Genomic DNA, 21859 nt, shown 5'->3' on the forward strand with positions numbered 1-21859 from the left:
ATATTTGGGTGAAAACACTTAATGGCCATATTCAATGACAACAAAATCAAGTAAAAAAACAGATGAAAAAATATTTTGTTCTTTTATTATTACTTGCCTCATTTTGTATATCAAAATCTCTATGAATAAATATTTAATCTACTTCTCTAACGTCTTCTCCCACGCTCCTCAGTGACGAGACACTTTGGAAAAGCTGATAGTCACTGGGGAGGGTGGGCCATTTCAGCTGTGCCTTTAGGGTAAAAAGAAGAATAAAAAAAGATGCAAAGTCTTAAATTGTATTCCTGTTGTATAAACAATTGAAAAGGAGGTCCTGGAGGCTGCCGTTTAGGGTATGTGGGTGGGTGAGGCTCCACGCACAGACGAGATAATAATCTGGATTGTCCCCCACGTCTTCCTGCAGCCTTTCCTCAGACTGGCGTGTTGCGTTTGAGTTCGCTGGGGGAAGGGGGCAACCTATCTCCGAGCTTTGTGAAGCTGGTCGAGTGGCTCGTTGTGGCGGGGCGCTCCTCAGAGCCGGGGACTCGCCGTCTGGAGGGTAGGGTGGAGCATCGGGCTTTGCCTCTCGATCGAGGCTGCTGGGGTGGGGGGCCCTTGAGTGAGAAGAGTTGGCTGGGGATCGGGGCCCCCCGCGGGTACTCAGATTTGGATTCGGGCCCCAGGGGGACCAGTGGTACGAGAGAGGCCTCTGGACGCAACCCAGAGAGGCTGCTGGAGTGGCTGGGTCTTGGTAAGCTGTAACACGTTGCCGTCCCATGGTGGCGGGAAGGCAGGGTGGAGCAGCGGGCCTTGGCCCTGTCAACCGGCTCTCGGGGCCCGAAAAACCTGGGGTCCGTTTGGGATGGGGGCGTTTCTGCCATGGAGCTGCTCAGTGACTGGCAGAAAGCTCTTTTGGATGATAGGTCCTGTTCGGAACTCGACTGCAGAGGTTTTACATCTTTAAATGTTGAGGCGTCGTCATCTGCATGAGAAGGTCACAGTTTAGAGGAAGGCACTAACACTGTTCCCCAGTCTCTGATGGGCCGCTAGGCTCAAATTTGCCCCCACCAGGGTTGTATTATTAAAAAATATAATCATATTTTTAATTAAATTTATATAAATGCAAAATTAATATAAATAACTTGTAATATCTCATGACATGAATGATCACACACTCCATGGTTTGCCCCTTGAATCCTTTTTTTTGTCCTGTAACTAGCTTTTGGTTAATTGGTTGATTGGTTAATATGCTTGTTTTAGTCTCTGCATTGTTGACTGAAGATTAGCATTTAGTAAGTGCCTCAGCTTCTTTTTTGACTTCTTTTGCCACTGATAGACAATGCACTCTACTTTGGAGCCATCAATATTATTCAGATTAGTCAAAGTTTGGCTCCTTTTCCCGACTTATTTTTTTATGTGCAGTACTCTATTTTTGCCCCTGCTGTGGACTCCCCCTAGACCAGGGGTCTCAAACTCAATTAGCTTGAGGTATTTGAGGGTATTGGAATTGTGATTTCGGTATTATAGTTAACGTTGTCAATTATTATTTAATTATCGCCCCACATTTTCTTGTCCTTTCCTATCTCATCTGGTCTAGAGCTTAGGATCTGGCGCTTTCACCACCACGACTTGAGTTTGATTGCCATTGTATCCAATGTTCGGCAAATTTGGTCAGCAATATTTTTCGACTGATCCATCTTTGCCCAAATACGATAGTACACTACCTTAGAACCTCACATATGACGTGCTTATAATATAGTACACAAATAACAAACGACCCATGGTTGGGCGGTGTTCGACCACTGGTCTAGTGAACCTAAATGAACCAATTGAAAAGCTAACAAATATATGACAATATGATCAGATTAATTAAGCAATATTTTCTTACGGCTAGGTCAGTCATATTGATTTTTTTTAACAGGGACAAAAGATGATATAAGAATCCCCAATACTGACATTAAATGAATGAAGCAAGTCTTATTCGTGCATTATTTGTACCCTACATGTGTGTCGTGTAAGAATACTGCAACGATTCCCGTTAGAATAATTTAGAAAATAATAATGTTTTCAATTACAATTATCTTGTTCCGCTGGCAGATCATTTTCCTATTTCAAGTATTTTTTTAAATTTATTTTAATATTTCTGATTAGTAAAATAAGATAAAAACATTTAAATAAGCAAATGAATCGGACACTTAGAGGGAAAGACTATTAAAAAAAACTTCTACAACTACCTGTGAGGCCAAGCTGCATCATGAGGGCGTCCAGATCCACAATTTCTTCCTCATTGGCGGATTTTTCATGGTCATCTTTGTCTGGCTCACCTTCATCACTGCCTTTTATGCCTTCCTTTTCATCCTCGAATTTTTGTGCTTTCACTTCATCACCTTCCCTACAACCTTTTTCTTCATCTGCTCTTCCAACAACATCGTCAAATGATTCCCCAGCATCCAGGTCACTATGACAAGTCTGACAGGGCTCCTCTTGAGCTACGTCAACCTCCATCTCCAAAACATCCTCCATCTCCAGGGCTTCCACTTGCTTCTGGGGTTGGTGTTCCTCCGACGGTGCTTCCACCACAATGTCTATATTGGCCGGGAAGGAGAAGACGGAGGGTTTGCTGGAAAGTGACTTGGCGTGGGCTTCCTGGTCTTGGTTGAGCAGAAACTCCATCAGCATCATGTTTTCCTTCTTCAACTGCTCCCGTAGTGATCGCGGAACATCGGGGATCAACCAGGCCACCAGCATGCTGAGGAACATCGCGAGGTTCTGAAATCAATCAAACAATTTTCTGACTGTTCAAGGTGGATAGTAACTTTTCCCAGGTAGTAGAACAAAGTAAAATGTTCTCTCAACAACTCTCATTCCTTCTACCGAAACAAACCTAAACACTTTACCTGGAAGAAGATGACAAAGACCAGTTTTGCAGCCAGAACGGACCAATATTGCTTGGAAAAGGTGTATGCATCTGGTGCCCATGGTGGATCCCTGTAGTCCTTATACCTAACAAACACAAGTTAAGATTTACCATATTTATTTGTGTATAACGCACATTTTTCTTTTAATTAATACAAAAAAAAAGTTTGGAAGCGCAATATAATAATAATAATAATAATAATACATAAAAACATATTTCAAAGGATACCCAAAGTCGCTTTACACGGAATATCAAAGAACAATTAAAAAAGGATAAAACAAACGAGCATTATATACCCAAAAAGGGGTGGGGGGTGTAAGGCAGGCAGTTCATTATGTATAGGCAAGTCTGAAAAGGTGGGTTTTGGGTCCGGTTTGAAGATGAACGAGGTTTGATAGTAGTATATTAGTGTATTTGTGGAATGATTGAACAGTCTAAATCATAGCTAATAAGAATCGTATAACATAGGATGCAATTGGAATCAAACCCGAGTCAGGGCGATTAAAGTGACATATCTAACCACTGGATCACTAGGGATATAGATGAAAATTAAAAAAAAAAAAACGTTAGATATTATCCCATTATCACACTCTTTCTATTCATGCTACCAGAGACGAATGTTAGAGAACGGAGAGAACAGAAAGTCTCATGAATAAACGTAAAAAAAAGCACTTGGAGGGAAACAACTCTTATGTGAATCTGCTGATTTATAGGACTTTAAATAAACACAATAAATAAAGATATTGTAAATTTTATGTTGGCATTGTGTATATGTATTTTCATATATTTGAATCATGGCTGCTCACACACACACACACACACACACACACATTATATATATATATACAGGACTGTCTCAGAAAATTAGAATATTGTGATAAAGTTCTTTATTTTCTGTAATGCAATTAAAAAAACAAAAATGTCATACATTCTGGATTCATTACACATCAACTGAACTATTTCAAGCCTTTTATTATTTTAATATTGCTGAATTTGGCTTACAGCTTAAGAAAACTCAAAAATCCTATCTCAAAATATTAGAATATCATGAAAAAGTATACAAGTAGGCTAATCAACTAATCACCTGAATCATCTAATTAACTCGAAACACCTTGCGAGGGTTTCCTGAGCCTTAAAAACACTCAGCTTGGTTCAGTAAACTAAATCAAGACTGCTGATCTGACTGCTGTCCAGAGGACCATCATTGATACCCTCCATCAGGAGGGTAAGACACAAAAAGACATTTCTCAAAGAGCAGGCTGTTCACAGAGTGCAGTTTCAAAGCATATCCACAAAAAGTCGGTTGGAAGGGAAAAATGTGGCCGGAAACGCTGCACAACCAAGAGAGATGACCGCAGCCTTAACAAAATTGTAAAGAAGAGCCGCTTCCAGAATTTGGGGGAGCTTCAAAGACAGTGGGCTGAAGCTGGAGTCCAGGTATCAAAAGCCACAGTTCACAGACGTGTCCGGGAAATGGGCTACAATAGCCGTATTCCCATGGTCAAGCCACTTCTGAACTCAAGACAACGGAAGAAGCGTCTGACTTGGGCTATGGAGAAGAAGCACTGGACAGTTGCAGAGTGGTCCAAAGTCCTCTTTTCAGACGAAAGCAAGTTTTGCATTTCATTTGGAAGTCAAGGCGCCAGAGTCTGGAGAAAGGCTGGAGAGGAGCAAAGTCCAAGTTGCTTGAAATCCAGTGTGAAGTTCCCACAGTCAGCAATGGTTTGGGGAGCCATGTCATCTGCTGGTTTTGGTCCACTGTGTTTCATCAAGTCCAGAGTAAATGCAACTGTGTACCAAGAGATTTTAGAGCACTACATGCTTCCATCTGCTGAAAAGCTCTATGGAGATGAGGATTTCATTTTCCAGCATGATCTGGCACCTGCCCACAGTGCCAAAACCACCAGTAACTGGTGCACTGACCATGGCATCACTGTCCTTGATTGGCCTGCTAATTCCCCTGACCTGAACCCCGTCGAGAATTTGTGGGGTATAGTTAAGAAGAAGATGAAAGACACCAGACCTACAAATTCAAATGAGCTGAAGGCCGCTATCGAAGCATCCTGGGCATCAATAACACCTCAGCAATGCCACAGGCTGATTGCCTCCATGCCACGCCGGATTGATGCAGTAATCCGTGCAAAAGGATTCCCAACCAAGTACTGAGTGCATCAATGGACATTTTCAAATGTTTGATTTAGTTTTGCTGTTATAAAATTATTTTTTTACTTGGTCTGAGGAAGTATTCTAATATTTTGAGATAGGATTTTTGAGTTTTTTTCAGCTGTAAGCCAAAATCAGCAATATTCAAATAATAAAAGGCTTGAAATAGTTCAGTTGATGTGTAATGAATCCAGAATGTATGACATTTTTGTTTTTTTAATTGCATTACAGAAAATAAAGAACTTTAACACCATTATCCCGGAGATCCTGGTGGAGAAACTTGCACACCTAGGACTCTCTCCCTCCATCTGCCACTGGATAATGGACTTCCTCTCCAACCGCCCACAGTCGGTGAAACTCGGTACCCACGTCTCTCCCACCCTAACACTGAACACTGGCTCCCCCCAAGGTTGTGCACTGAGCCCCCTGCTTTTCACCCTCTACAGCTCCGACTGCTCACCGACCCACCCCACAAACACTATTATTAAGTTTGCTGACGACACCACCTTGATCGGCCTCATCTCTGAAGGGGACGAGGCGGCATACAGGGATGAGGTTGAGTCACTTTCAACGTGGTGCTCGGAAAACCACCTCATATTGAACACAACAAAAACAAAAGAACTGATTCTGGATTTCAGAAGGAATAGCAGGAATCCAGCACCACTCATCATAAAAGGAGACTGCGTAGAGAGAGTCCACTCGTTCAAATTTCTGGGCGTGCACATCGCCGACGACCTCTCCTGGTCTGCAAACACCAGAGCGGTGGTAGGGAAGGCCCAGCAGCGACTACACTTCCTGAGATTGCTCAGGAAAAATAACCTAAAACAGCAGCTGCAGGTGTCTTTCTACAAAGCCACAGTGGAGAGCATCCTAACATACTGCATCACGGTGTGGTATGCGGGGTGCACAGCAGCAGACAGGAAAAAGCTCCAGAGGATCATAAAAACAGCCCAGAGAATCGTCGGCTGCTCTCTGCCCAGTCTGGAGGACATTGCCTGCTCTCGCTACCTCAGCAGAGCAGAAAACATCGTCAAGGACTTTTCTCACCCCGGCCACCATCTCTTCGACCTGCTGCCTTCCGGCAAGCGCTACAGGTCACACAAAGCAAAAACGAACAGACTCAGAGACAGTTTCTTCCCCACAGCCATTACCACCCTAAACAGACACCGCACAAACAACTGAAAACTGTTGCAAAAAAAAAAAAAAAAAAAAAAAGAAAAAAAAATACCTCACACGTATGTAAAATGGTACTCACGTACATGCTGTCTGCACTATGTTTGTTCACTGCTCAACAGACACCGCACAAAAACTGAAAACTCGTGCCAACACTACCTCATACGAAAATAATGTTACTCAAGTCTTGTTCTTGCACATGTCGACTGCACTACGTTTAATGCTCAAATTGCACAATGTCTGACCATTTCCTTTTTTTGCACTATGATGTCTATGCTTGCACCAATGTATATGCGGACTATTTTTGCACCATGATGACTTTGCACCAAATGCAATATTGCACAACCGTTACGATACAACGTTATCACGACAACCCTGTATGTAACATCCCACATGCTGACATTGTTGTGTAAATACCATGTAAATTATAACTATAGCCTTATTCCCCTTGTTTTATAACATTATCTTCTCTGTTCCTTTATCTTCTTGCTCATACCCTCACTATGTGTAAAACTGGAGTGTCATGCCCAATTTCGTTGTCACAATATGTTAGCCCATTTGTAACAATGACAATAAAGGTATATTCTATTCTATTCTATTCTATCTATTTATCACAATATTCTAATTTTCTGAGACAGTCCTGTATATATATATATATATATATATATATATATATATATATATATATATATATATATATATATAATATCTCAACGTTTGTCACTCTCAACTTAAAACTCAAAAAAGTAAAATAAAATTAAAAACTGATTTGCGTGGTATACATGAGTGCACGTTATACACGAATATATACGATAGCATGGCATCAAGTCCATAATGTTCCATTAAGAACACATCACTTTCAACTTTGGGGTACAGCCCACTACGCAAAAAAAGGTGAAAGTTTTAAGCAATCCCCGTTACCTGCACATAGATAAGGTTGTGTTGGGCGCGGTGCCAGGCGCGAAGTTGCTGACGTTAAAGTAGGACAGGGAGTGCTGCGTGTAGCCGTTCATAGTGCCGTTGCTGCTATAAATGTACTGGTACACCATGCGAGGCACAAACTCCGACGTGAAGGAGATAACAAACGCCTGAGGAGACAGTCCACAAGTTCAAAACATGAATCAAAGGGACAACCTATTCATTTTTTGAACTTCATTACGATTACAATTAGAATAGTCTGTATCATGGGTGTGGAACCATCCTGAACCAAAGAGCCGTAATAGCAAAAAAATCTAGATTTCTATTTTGTAAGAGCCCTGCCATATATTTTAAGACAAATTTCATCAACACCGCCAAACCTGCTCTCCAGACACAATCTTAATATGAAGGGCATTTTATTTCATTGTGTGAAATTAGAACAATGCTTCCCAAACTTTTGCAGGCTGGCGCCACCCTTGGCTCTCCTGTGTCTTTTTAAGGCACTGGTACAAACTACTTGTGTTTCCTCTGGACCTAGCGACTTCGCGAAAGTAAATTCTGCAACGGGTGTTTTCTTCTGTATCACGTCCACTTCGCAAAACCAAAATAGGTCCAAACAAGTGATGTAACACCCTTCTTCAATGCAAGCTTCGTTTTCTTCTCGTTTGTTGACTCTGGGACTATGTTTACGGAGTCCGCCATGACACTCAATGAGCTCACACGGCTGGTGTGGCATAGTGTGGTGCTTGCAAACTTTGAATCCCATTTATTGGCTTGTGCTATTATTAAAACTTGCCTCTGATTTGTCGGCGCTTATAAAACTCGAACAGTAACAATTGTGGTTGGCCAAAACTCCATCACTCACTACAAAACCTTGAAAAAAAACGTAGTGCTTTGCGGTTTCACAACCCACTACGTTCAAACTTCTGACTGCTGCCCCCTTACCGCCTTCTTCTTCCTCACCGCCCCCCAGATCTTTCCACCAGGGGGGCAGTACCGCCCACTTTAGGAAACAACGCATTAGATGATTTGATAAAATTTATGAAATAAGATTAATGCAAGAGCAGAAAACTCCATCAGCACCATGCCTGTCTTATATCAACACATATACTGCTTTAAACTTCTCTCCCTCCCGCAATTACTTAGGATCATTTTGAACATAGATAATGGTTTCAAAACAAGGAGTAAGTTATTTTGTAAAATTGTCACAAATTACTTCAAACAAGGATACGTACGTGCACTGTGTACATAGCTTTGCCCACCCCTTCAGCTCACCCAAAAATTTTGTTTTTCTGTGGGTTTTCATAATGGGTCGCAACCTAAATTGTTTAAATTTCTTCCATATAAAGGAGTCTTTAGCGACGTACAGCCAAAACGGAGTCTGTTGGCATGACACCTTGACTGTAGACTGTAGTGGTAAGTATGCTTTTTATATACACTGGACCAAACCATTCATATTATTGGAGGTACAACAGCTATGCGCGCACTAGACCTGACTCTGCGCTTATCATAATTGGTACGCTGTGAGATTTGCATGAGTATAACTTTATCTCCGGGCCATATGTACTCATAAAAAGAGCCATATACGGCTCGTGACGCATGGGTTCTCGAGCCCTGGTCTTTATCGTGATCGATAACAACGTAGAACATTGTTTACAACAGGGTTAGACGTGGCACTCCAGGATAAACACCTAGCAAAGACTTAAAAGAGGTAAAATAAGAAAAAGAATGACAGGATACATAGGCACACATTTTTACAAGGTAGTTAGTGCTTGGGGACTGACCTGAGTTTTAAGTGCATCAGAAACTAGACAAGATGTCCATCAACTTCTAATATGTATTTTGAAAGTAATTTGTTTTCAAACCTATACCATATGAAGGAAATTAAATATTGAGCTATCAAACCATTTTCCATACAGACCTCTGGAATAATCATTAAAATAACAGCAAATATGCAAATGTGTGGTTTCAGAATAACAAATATGCAAACCATTACGCTTGAGAGAAACAAAACATTTGTTACACAGATGTATGCACATTTATTCATTGTTTTAAAGAAACATTCCACATAACAAACTTGCTATGATGTGAAAACATTTTATTTGTTCGATCATTATCTGAAGCCTCTTACAATGGTTAATTAAAGAGTTTACAGAGTAAGGGTTTGTATCGTTGCTATCATGTAAAACAATATCTCCAAAATTCATTTTTGGGGATATAATTTACTACCAGTAGAAAAAAATGAAAACAATATGAGATATTTATTATTATGAATACAGAATATTTTGTGATTTACCTGTTACATTAACCTAGTTTTATTACTACGGTTGTAATTTTTTAAACTACTATCATTCCAATGTAATGTAATTTAAAATGAATAATCTGCTACTTGCCAGATTAGATCATTTAGCTAATTGAATTTTATTTTACTATTTGACTTGTCTTCTTTCAGGATCACATGCCGTTTTTTTCCCTGTTTAACTATATTTTAGTTTGTTTTCAAAAAACAGATAATACAAATGTCTACTTTCCCGTTGATTAAACATTGTTTTTGTTCGTAATAAGTAGTAATACTTAAATTTGCAAAATCATCTGATAATGTAGATGAAAGATTACTTTGCTCTTTGGAATTTCTATTTTTACTATTTTATAACAACAACAAAATCTCAAAAGAAATTACCTAAAAAGAACACGGGAATGAAAGAATAATGATTGTATTGTCTATTGTTTTTCTATTGTTATTCAACTTTCCATGCATGGACACAAAGCACGCACACACACACTTACATTGGTAATGACAGAAAACTTGCTGATTCCACAGAGAATGTTGTACCATATTCCTAAAGGTGGCATGTAACAGGATGCAAAAAAGGAAAAAGACAGAAACAAAAGGAGAAGAAAGTATAGCAACATTTGTAAGTGTTAAAAAACAGAAGAAATGAAGGGACAGTAAGGAAAAGGAATAGTTCCAAAAATCTTGGAAAGTCATCAAGTGCGTGTATTTAGCGTACCGATATCTTTACACCTAACGGCATCCGGTCGCCGGATCTCGGTCACAAACTTGGCGGCATCGAGTCGGATCTCGATGACGTTGTTCAGCAGAGCGAAGGCGGGCGCCAACGGGAATGAAGCCACAAACAAAGATACAAAGCCGTACTGGATGACTGGGGACGGAAAAAATAGATTAAGCAATTGCTTGATGATTAAGAAAGTGGACGAGTTAAAGATGCTCACTCATCTCCATGTATTCCGGGCACACGCCTTCGAACGGCTCCAGGGCAAAATCTTTGTCAAACTGCTGCTTGGATCGCTTTTCTTCAGTTTCGTCCGTCTCATCATCCTCACTTCTGTTCTTACCTTTTTGCTCCTGCAGGGTTCTGTACATCTTCCTTAACTTACTAAAAAAAAAAAAAAAAAAAAAAAACATTCCTTACTTTGAATCTTAAGCTTTGATGTTTCTCAGGAATGTACAGCGATGAGAAAAAGTGATTTCTGTGTTTTTTGCATATTTATCACTCACAAAGGTTTCAGATCATCAAACCATTTTTATTATCACATAGTGACAACCTGAGGAAATACAAAATGAAGTTTTGAAAATGTGATGACATTTTAAGGCGCATTAAAAAAAATCCAGGCCAATTTGGCCGTACGTTAAAAGTAATTACCCACTGAACCTAAAAGTGAATTCAGCCACATTTATGATACATGGTAATGCATCTTTTACAACGCTGTGGTTAATTTTGTCCCACTCTTCTTTGCAAAATTGTTTCCTTAATATTGGAGTGTTTTCTTGCACGAACTTTTGTAACCTGCTGGAAGAGTTGTCATCACACTCATAGAGTAATCTTAGTTGGTGGACCACTCTTGGGAAAGTTTGCCACTATTTCCAGTTTTACCCATTTATGGATATTGGCTCTGACAGTGGTTTGCTGGAGCCCTAAAGTCTTAGAAATGGCTTAGTGACATTTTAATCACTTTTTATTACATTTTTTTCTGGAATTTGTGTGGATCGTGGCAGGTCAATTGTGTTGCCTATATTTTTTTTGCCTACTTCACTTTGTCTAACAAATTCAATTCAATTTTTTTCTTGATTCAACACAGATGGTGGCAATCAAATGTGGGTGTGGCCTGTGGAATTGAACACAACTTTGCCAAAACTGTGGTTAGTCACAGTTACTTAGTGATTCAACAGGGGTGGGATGTCTTTGCATAGGACCGAGTAGGGCTAAAAAATGTGTGCTTTAATAAATGGAATCAATATTTCAAAATTGCGTTTTGTATTCCCTTGGGTTTTCTTTCTGTTATGTTAAAATTGGTTTGATGATCTGAAGCTATATGAAAAAAACACAGAATTCAGGAAGGGGGCAAATACTTGTTCACGGCACTGTAGGAAGGTATTCAAGAAGGTGAACGTACGGGATGAGAACCTCAAACACGTTATTTTGAATGAGCTGCTTTCCGAGCATGATCATACTGAGCTGGATGCACAGCTCAATGAGGCAGCCAGGAGGCGCACACTAAAAAGGGAATACAAAAAGCATGCATAAGGCAAATGTCATCATGACCTCAACAAATTTTATTCAATGATGCACATAAATAGCACAATGAGCCGAGTGGCCCCACCTCCTCCATTCGGTAGTCGCCGAAGACGTAAACATAGTCTCCAGGCCGACCGGAAAACCTGATTGACGTCAACGCGGTTTCAAGATTAACAAGGAAGGAGGGATGCAAACGAGCGGCGGACATGAATGGCCGCTCACCTGCCCTTGAAGAAGGCCACATAGAAAATGGGTGCAAAGGCGTTCATTGATTTGAGAAAGAAAGACTTGAAGATCACCCTTTCCTCAAATTCTTCCTGTGTCTTCGGGAGCTCTGATAGGATGAAAAAACAAAACAAAAACAAACAAACAATCAAAAAGAAAGATTATCAGGATTTTTACCAGAGCGTTCCGGTAGATTCGTACCCGATCGACAGAATTTTTTTACAAATTTTAAGTAAATGTTTTTCTTGTTTCAAGATACTTTAAAAATCTAAAAATATGGCAAGCACATGGTGATTTTTTTGTTTCGAGAAATATTTCGTAAAACAAGAAGAATCACATGCTTAAAGCAAAACAATTAACCATGTCCTGGGTAATATAATTTTGCTTATTTTATGTATAAATTGTGTTATTGTATGAGAAAAAAAAGTTGAAATAGCTTATAAGTAGAAAAATTAAACTTAAAATTAGCAAGATTTTGTTTTTTGCGGTGCTGGGCTTTTGTTATCCTTTCACAAGTGTATTTCTGGATAACAAAGGAGAACTTTTGTTTTTTTTATTACAAAAAAGTAACCTGTGAAAAAGTTTGGACAACAATTTCTGATTTCATATCGATTTTAACATATTCTCTCCCACTTGTGTAAACACTTTTAAGTGATACTCTTGCACAATTTTGAGCGCATCCATTTAAACACTTTCTTTCCTCAGTTTGAGATTTTACTAGTTTTTCTAATTGAGTATGTTTAAAACGGTAAAATCACCACCTTCATTTGATTGCCTGAAAAAAATCTATGATTTTCAACAGAAAAATTGAAAACCTGTATTAATACAAATATTTTATTCAATTACGTATTCAATGTGAATTAAATTATTATTATTTTGTGGTCATTTTTAAAATGCTGCTGCTATACAACACTGCAGTTGGAATCTCCCCATATTCGATAAGACTGCTGCTTTTCAATTAAATGGTTTCATCATTAGAATATTGAGGTATAATCAATATAAATACAGGAGAGTTCAATGCATGTTACTTGAAAAATAGAACCCAACTGGGCTTCATTCTTATATTCGCAAGATTTTACTCACAAATTTGAAACTCACAAATAAGCCAGAGAGGGCAAAATAAAGAAAATTAATCTTATCATATATTAAATCCTCCATGATTAAAGGATTGGAATTAATGAAACATTATATATCCCTTGGCAAAAGTGTAGCTTTATCGTGGACAGAGTAGCCTTTCCCCTATCAAAATCATGAAATCACTATTTGTCCCAAGCTCTACTGAATAAAGATTAGTGAATATCTAAAAAAATGTCCTATGTCCCCACCAATGTGAAGACCAAACCTACACCCTTGTCTTTAGGCCTGCCCAGTCTTACTGGAAACTGCTGAAGAGTGGAAAATGTCACGTATCTATTTCAAGAGTATGTTGGGTACCTAGCTCAGTGAGCCACACAGCAATGGCCCCGTAGACTTCCTCCAACACCAGGACCACCAACATGTTGAGGATAATGCCGGTTGTGGTGACCGTCATCCTCACACTGGCTTTTGCATCGTGGTCTGGATTCATAGACCACACGCTCAGCATGCAGATGCGATACACGGCCACTCCAAACACGGCTGAGAAAGTCACAAAAACCTGGAAACAGACACACTTATTAAATGGTTACTGTACAGCAAAGGACGAAAATTCCTACACCAATGGCAGAAAGTTTATTTTAAGTCTAATTTGCCTTATTTTAAGATATTCTATATTTTTCTTTTGAAATGAGAAAAATGCTTCCTTAAAATAGGAACCTTATCTTATCTAGAAGATAGCAATATTTTTTTTTCTTGAATATTTTTTCTAATCTTGGTGGATTTTTTTCCCTACTTAAAATAATCAAAATATTCTTCTTGCTACAAAATGAGCTAATTTTGTTGTCATGCTAAGTATTTTTCTTACTTTGTGTGAAACAAATCAACTATTTTTGAGGGACTTTTTGTATTATTCAACCACCAGGTGTCGGTTTATTGTGTCATGCAACCAAAAAGGAATGCTAAAAATGATAAGGAAGAACTACAAAGTACTGAGACTCAAAGTGACCAAACGTCATAATTTTTCTTGAATATTTTGGGGCCCAAATTTATGCTTTTGGTTTTTTGTTAGCGGACAATGATATCAGTTACCTCTAAGTGAGGCTCATGTTATGTAAAACGAATACAAATATCTCAAGTTTATGTGATAGTTTATGTATTTTTGCTTATTATTTATATCAATATCGCTTTTTAATGATGTTTTGAAGGTGCTAAATAATGCACATAGTGTGAAATTCAAAGAACATCTTTATCTATTGGAAGAAAACATTTTAAGTACATATTTCTTCATGATAAATATTTTTCATTTTTCAATTATATTTTTTCTATATATTTTCTATTTTGTAAAAAACAACATCCTTAAAACAAGCCAATTTGTCTTATTTAGCGAATGATAAATTATTTGTTCGTTTTACGAATTTATTTTCTATAAAGACTAGTCAAGTCAAGTCATATTTATTTGTATAGCCCCAAATAACGAGAAGTCTCAAAGGGTTGCACAGACAACATACAAATAAAACAGGTTTCTACTTTGCGGCTTTTGAGTATTGCGGGGCCATTTTGAAACGCAAACCCCGCAAAATTGGGGATTACTATACAGCATCTAAATTTATATTTAGCTTCTCTCAATACCCAGAGATACTTGACATAAAAAAGACACTGCAGGAGAAGGAGCAATTAACTGTCAGGCCTAAGGAGGCAGCAGCTCTCCTAGCCGACGAGTGTTTACCACACTAACTGTCAATAAATGGGGCAAATGTGTGCGCAGCATTTATGGTAAGAGTGCGCTTAATATTTGGTCATTTTGTTTGTAAAATTATTTTTGTAACACACTATGCCTTGAGAAAAAAAACTCATCTTGCACAATACCCAGAAATGGAGAAGGAGACTTTTGAGTCTAGATACAAAAGGGATATGGAGTGTTTCGGCTAAGTCTTAGCACAAAAAATACTTCAAATTAAGAAAACTATCCACCTTAGGCTAGATAAGACAATTTTACTTGTTTGAAGTATCCATTTTCTTATAACAAGGCAAGCACGGTAATCCATCTCAAAATAGGAAAACGAAAAGTTTGAACATATGTTCTGTCAATGCGGTAAGAATTTATCTTTTGAAAAAAGTCTTGTTTGAATTTTTATGCAGTAAAGTATTAAGACTAAAAAAAGAACTGCCATTAAAGTTGTTGTGTTGTGCAGTGTTTCCTTTTTCTTTTATTTTCAAAAAGAACTATAAAGGTATAAAGCATACCAGAAGCAGAAGTGTGGACACGTTGATGAGGTAACCTGGCAGGTGATCCTCGATGTCCAGTGACTCAGGCTCTTGCTATAAAAAAATGACGGATCATAAGTACAGTTGAAAAAAATTTTTTCATAGCTATGTCTGACTTAGATATTTGTGGTTTACTTCCGTGGCAAAACAAATACAACTACTTTGATATCAAACCTTCAGAAGGGAAATTTTAACAGAGAAAAATAATGGATATATCGATTTGTCTAGTACACTCAGTTCAGTTATGGTAAAAACAGAGTACTTCCCAACATTAGACCACTTTTTGTGCGCACACATTGTGTGTTATGTTTTCCACCTGCTTGCCAGCTAAACACAGCTTCGCTCCTGCCATTCTCTCTTCATCTGTAATCTGGGCTAATCTCAGGTAGGTAAGAAGCTTTGGACTCAACCATTTACAAAAAGAAAAGGGGGTTCTTCCTCTGTGCTTTTTTTATTTAAAATGCATCACACACTTGCTGCTGTGTATCAGAATGTATTGATTTCATAAAAAACACTGCAGGAAATGTGTGCATTGATATTTGAGTGCATTATTGCAAATGCAGCCCTGTTGAACAAATGAGATTAGGATAAGCATTAGCTCCCCGGGAGGTTTAAATCACCTCAGTCCAACAGCCTTGCCCTCTACCGCAATTTATCAACAACCATCTTGTAGACGCTACCTGGTAAGAAAGCATCTGGTCCCTCTCTCCGTCCACCCGGTCACCACTTTGATCCAACTGCAAAACACCATTTGGTGTTATTTGAAATGTATTCGGTTACAATCCATAAGAAAATGCACCTTCTTTTTCCACTTTGCTTTCATTTTGGCTTTCTTCTCCTGCAGCGCTTCTTCATACTCGGGCCTGAGCTCATCCTAGAATAAATAACACCACCAAAAATGTATTTGCATAAAGACATGTTCATTTTTTTCCAGATGATTCAAGATTATATTACAGCAGCGCACATAGACTATCTATCATGACAAATGCTCACCTTGACTCGCTCCTTTGAACAGCAAATGTAAAGGACACACAAGCATGAATATAAACAATGAAAACTGATAAAGACGTTGAGTATACCCTATATGCTCAAGTTTGCCTAAGGATGGGAGCTAAATTCTTAAGGCATGTGTTATATTTAAATGTACATGTACATGTGTGCATGCATTTATATCCCAGTTTAACTAAAAGCCCCTGAAGTTTAACCCTCTCAGCTCTACCGAAAAAAGATTGGACATTTAAACTATGAAGAGAGATGGAGATAAATACTGTGTATATTCATATACATTGGTACCTCTTCATCCTCCAAGCTAGTCAGGTCCCAGGTATGTTTCAGACACATCTGTCGCCTTTTCCAATGTTCCAGGAAGCAAGCAGCTGGAAGATGATACACATTAAAGGTTAAATTGTATAGTTTTTAATCATCGTCTTTAGGATAGTATATCAAATGAATTGCACTTTGGACGTCATAAAAGAAAGAATATTGTTATTTTTTTTACCTGGTTAAATTACTTTAAAAATAAATAAATACAATTATATTTAAAATGGCCTATTACTAAGTCATTTGCATATTCAAATCCTTACAACAGAGATTATCGGCGTTCCCCCAGGAGTTTTCAATTGAAGCTTAAGACTTTTAAAGACCTTTTTAAGACAACATCAATTGAAATTTACGACCAATCTTGCACCTATTCTGGAAAACAGGCGCGGGAGGTGGGCTCCGAGTCGTGACAGAACCTGGTGCCCAACGCCACGACTTTAAAGCCCTGTGTCGAAGGAGCAGGGAAGCTTTTGCATACTTGGGAGGTGATGTTTGATATGCTAGGGTGGCCGGATGGTGCTGGCACCGAGAGGGGGCTGGCCCCCGACCTGGCCGCTGCCAAGACTGGACTAAGAGTAAGACCGAGGTGGCCATGAGCAAGACCGAGTGGGGGTTGTGGTCGGGGATTGGTACAGGCAACCTGGGCGGCAAAGCGACTTGCGAACCACTGCTGTTGAGAGGAAGGGACCGAGTAGGTGGCCCCACTTACTCCCCCTGGGAACGCAGGAGAATGAGACGCACCCGGGGTGACGATCACGCAGAGGAACCGAACCCCATTGGCGACGACCCGGCTGCACCAGCGCTTTGGGGCACGCCGACCTCTCAAGCCCGCGACGGCTCCCGGTCTTCTTAGGGCAGGCAGGGGCGGATGGGGCTGACTGTGTGGGGGGAACCCAAAGAGCCCGGGTGGCGGAGCGAGACCCTCGCTGTGACAGATTTGGGACATCAGCCAGGCAACCCTGTGGTGGAGGTTCGCACCCGACTGCAGCCTTTATCCCTGCCGTGCCTTAGCCCATCCCCGCCGCAATGGGTTCGGCTGGGCGACCCTATTCTACTTGTTCCCTGGTACAGCCTGAAGCCAGGTATACTTCAAGATCACTCTTTCCCATACCATCATTACTATGACAATGACAGCGGGTTAGAGACTGTACGTAAAGCTCAAATGTAATGCTGCGTTTTTAAATACACGGAATTCTGGATTTTCCGACCAACACATCGTATTTATCTGTCGGAGATCGATTAAGTTGGAGAAGATGAAAATTAATTTTAGGACACAACATTGCATACTGTTGTTAATTTACAGTCATTAGCTCTATCATAGCACGGCAGCGCAGTGGTTAGCGCGTGTGCGACACAGTTCTGAGGTCATGAGATCGAACCTCCTGTGTGGATTTTGCATGTTCTCCCCGTGCTCATGTGGGTTTCCTCCGGGAACTCCGGTTTCCTCCCACATTCCAAAAACATGTATGTCAGGTTAATATACTGGTTTGAATTGTCCCTAGGTGTGAATGAGCGAGTGAGTTGTCTGTCTCTATGTGCCCTGCGACTGGCTGGCAACCAAATCAGGGTGTCCCCTGCCCACTGCCCGAGGATAGCTGGGATGGGCTCCAGCACCCCCGCGACCCTACTGAGGATAAGCGGTGCAGATAATGGATGGATGGATGGAAAGCTCTATCAAGTAGATAAGACAGAAATAAATTAGTACATTTGACAGTTAGATTTAAGACTTGTGGCCAAAATGTAAGACCCTTTGAAGGCCTAAATTTGTGGTTATCAAGAATAAGACTAAGTTTTTAAGATCTTGGGGCAACCCGAAATTACACAAAAATTAATCCAAACAAAAATAAATGTACACAATGGATGAAAAGAAAAAAGGTAAAATGGGAGTTGAGTAAACTTTAGTTTTTTTGTCATGTTAATAATTGTCTTTAAGATATCATATCATACGAATTGCAATTTGGGCAACATAAATGAGGTAATTTTGTTACATTATTGGTTGGTTAAATAGTGGTTAAACGAAAATTAAAATAACAGGGTAAAATATTATTTAATAAACCCTATCACACAGTCAACAATGGAGATGACAAAAAATATACATAAATACATACATTAATTTACGCAATTAATAGAAAGAAAAAAAAGGAAAATGCCTGTTTAAAGACAGTGTCTGAAATAACGTCTGCCCAGGGCGTGCATCTTTTACGTCGGGCGTACAACTTACAAAACGTCTCTGCCCGGGTGGCCGACAACTTTTTCAAGAAAAAAAAAAAGCGAAATATTTTTTTCAAATCAAACGTCTGCTTTATTTCGATTTCGAAATATTTGTTCGATTTGGAAATTTCGGTTTGTTTAGCAATTTGCATACTTGGCAGCTGATCGGAAGACTGCATCGAATAACTTTGTGCTTCCGGACTTTCCCGAGCGTTATAAGGCCACGCATTTGCATATAATTTTCCAAAGTAGACGCACAGAGATCATAAGAAAAATACAAAAGTGGTTAGGAATCAAGCCAAAACCTCAGCCCCAGAGGAAATATTCAAAAGAAGCTGACAAAATTTATGACGCTACAAAACGTAAACGTACATTATAAGCATCGTGGAAAGAGGAGTTCACGTGGCTTGTTGTAGACGAAGCAATGCAAACATTGCATGAATGAAGATGAGTAAATACAGGTACATACCGATGGCAGATGGAAAACAGCGATGTCATGTGCATGCAATGAATGTTATAAGTCAATTTATAATAAACTTAATTTTAAAATGTTGTTCTGTTATATATTCTGATCATGAATCCTTAATACTTTGCAACAATGTTTTTTTTTTTTGCGATCGTCTTATTTTGTTTCAAGTTGTGAAAAATGGGGCAGGCAACTGTTATGGCTGGGCAGGCAACTTTTCAGAGTTGTCTGCCCTGGTGTCCGGTAACTTTTTTTCAAGAGTTTCAGACACTGTTAAAGATTGTTTTTTGTAGTTTTGATGATTGTCTTTATATGAAATGCAATTTGGACATCTTACCGGTAAATGACAGAATATTGTTTAATGTCCTAAAAAAAAAGTTGAATGGATATTGAAATGAGTAAAAAAACATTTGAAAATCCTTATCTCCTGCGATTGGCTGGCAACCAGTTCAGGTTGTCCCCTGCCCACTGCCCGGAGATGGCTGGGATGGGCTCCAGCCCCCCCCCCGCGACCCTAATGAGGATAATCGGTACGGCTAATGAGACGAGATGAGAAATCCTTATCTCAGTCATTCCCATTTTTAAATCCAAGTAACAGATAACACACACACACCCAAAATACAAAGAATAAAAGGAAAAAATGGAAAATGTTTTTTGTTGTAAATTTCATATTACAGGGTGTTTCAAAAAATGTGATATCCTATTAATGTTTATAGGTAATTATAATGATAAATATATGAATTTTCCTGTACAAACTCACAAGCAGATAATTGTATGTATACAAAAAACCTAGCAATAAGCTATGGAGATTGTTACATCACTCTTACAATATGCTTTAGTATGTTTGGCAAAAGCTGGATTACCGACTTGACATATGCCGTGTCTGAGCGGTACGCATATTGTTTGAAATCGTTCACATAATCCATATCCTTTTGAATTTTTCATTCAGATTTGGAAAACTACATCTTAAACATGAATAATTTAATTTGCTTCAAACATGTACGTTATATTAACATCCCAAACCCTGTATTAAACGAATTTCAATTTGGGGGTTACAAATGACACAAGTTTGTTAAGATTTTGTTTTGTTAAATTTCAGTTCAACAAATATTAAAAATTAAACATAACATTCTTAAACTCCTATCACAGCATCATTTACATTTTCAGATCCAAACAACAAAGTTTATACAAAACGGATAAACAAAAAACAAAAAATAAATGTACACAGAGAATATTACCCCAAAGAGACATGAAGATGGCAAAGAGAACCGTGGTTCCGTTGTCAAACAGGTAAGATGCTTTAGCCAACGAGCAGACGGTACTCAGCCTCCAGTAGTCACACACTCCGTCACAAAGCGGACACATAGTAATGTTCAGGTTGTCGTCACACGTCTCCTGACTCCAGAGCAGTTGGGGAAAACCTCATGACTGACAAGTTTCATGCAAAATTGAGGTTTTTGTGACTCGTTTACCTTGGCACGTTGGTGTCCACGGTAAAGATGCCATAGAGGAAGACAATAATGCCCAGTGCTGACGGAGGGATGAGGAGCTGCGTGTAGACACCCAGCCAGGCAAAGTACATGCCGATCTGCTCACCAAAATACTTCCTGTTCATTTAGACGTAAACAATAATGCCATTTTTGAAGGGGATGCAGCTGGCTTTAATGATATTGACTTGCTATTTTCTGGTCTTCTCGTGTTGAATATTGAAATGTCGTGCCCCTTTAGGATTGAAAGCTAAACTGTGGGCTGAAAATAGTCTATTTCAAAATTCAATTTAAAAATAGTAGGGTCAATAATTATGGTCAATAATAGAATAATCATCTTCTTGGGGTAATTAGACCTAACCTTCTGTTTTCCTTCACACAAAAATCTCAGACAAATAAATGAGTAAATGAAATATATATAAATTTAAAAATATTCTATTCATTTGAAATATATTTCTGAAATGATAAAGAGACATCTTATATTTTATTTCTTATTTCATTTTCTGAAACTAGGTGATTGAAAATAATCACAATTTGAATGTTTTGATTTAATTAAGTAATTTTTTAACTGTTAATGATTTGTTATTGAAAGTTATCACATTTTAGACCTTTTGATGAAATAAGTAGGTTAATGTGTCCAACCAATTAATCAAAATCCATCACATATTTTAATATTTTGATCCAATTAAATAATTAATCTTAATTGGTAATACAAAAGAAAGAAGCCTACCAAATTTAAATGAAAAAAATAAATAAAATATATAAATACAAAAAGTAACAATATAAAACATCGAAGCTGCCTTCTTAATATATTTGGGCAGCTATGGATAAAATAGAATATGTATTTTGCTCCAAAAAATAATGGTTTTAATAATAATGAAAAATAATGAGTTAAGAATTAAACTCAAACAACTACAACTAAAATATAACTATGAAATTATATTTTATTTAGCTAATAATTTGTTGCAAGTCTCTGGATTTACAAAATGTATTATTTATTATTAAGAATGGGAAAATAAAAAACCCTGAAAATGGTCAACTATATATCGTGATTCAAACAACGTGATCAATTCTAAATCGACAGACAAATGATCGTTAAAATGATTTGTTGGTATGACAA

General features: G+C 38.5%; 1 protein-coding gene across 2 annotated transcripts in view; it reads right to left on the minus strand.

The window, feature by feature from the left end:
• Window positions 1–65: 65 nt before the first annotated feature.
• ano2a (anoctamin 2a) overlaps window positions 66–21859 on the minus strand; it is a 45069-nt gene continuing 23275 nt past the window's right edge. The window contains exons 11-27 of one of the 2 annotated variants that reach the window (XM_088340276.1): window positions 20725–20859; window positions 20491–20651; window positions 16549–16631; window positions 16055–16129; window positions 15936–15992; window positions 15235–15309; window positions 13348–13549; window positions 11911–12022; window positions 11774–11831; window positions 11567–11667; window positions 10385–10548; window positions 10162–10314; window positions 9938–9990; window positions 7154–7320; window positions 2877–2982; window positions 2214–2748; window positions 66–961 (exon numbers count right to left, since the gene is read on the minus strand). In XM_088340276.1, the coding sequence (XP_088196402.1) occupies window positions 411–961; window positions 2214–2748; window positions 2877–2982; window positions 7154–7320; window positions 9938–9990; window positions 10162–10314; window positions 10385–10548; window positions 11567–11667; window positions 11774–11831; window positions 11911–12022; window positions 13348–13549; window positions 15235–15309; window positions 15936–15992; window positions 16055–16129; window positions 16549–16631; window positions 20491–20651; window positions 20725–20859 (2788 nt within the window). In that variant the 3' untranslated portion in view covers window positions 66–410. Of the gene's footprint in view, window positions 962–2210; window positions 2749–2876; window positions 2983–7153; window positions 7321–9937; window positions 9991–10161; window positions 10315–10384; window positions 10549–11566; window positions 11668–11773; window positions 11832–11910; window positions 12023–13347; window positions 13550–15234; window positions 15310–15935; window positions 15993–16054; window positions 16130–16548; window positions 16632–20490; window positions 20652–20724; window positions 20860–21859 lie in introns of both variants that reach the window. The other variant, XM_088340275.1, reaches the window with a different exon arrangement.

Source organism: Urocampus carinirostris, chromosome 7, assembly GCF_059441175.1.
Source record: "Urocampus carinirostris isolate Australia breed hairy pipefish chromosome 7, RoL_Ucar_1.0, whole genome shotgun sequence".
Classification (NCBI taxonomy): domain Eukaryota; kingdom Metazoa; phylum Chordata; class Actinopteri; order Syngnathiformes; family Syngnathidae; genus Urocampus; species Urocampus carinirostris.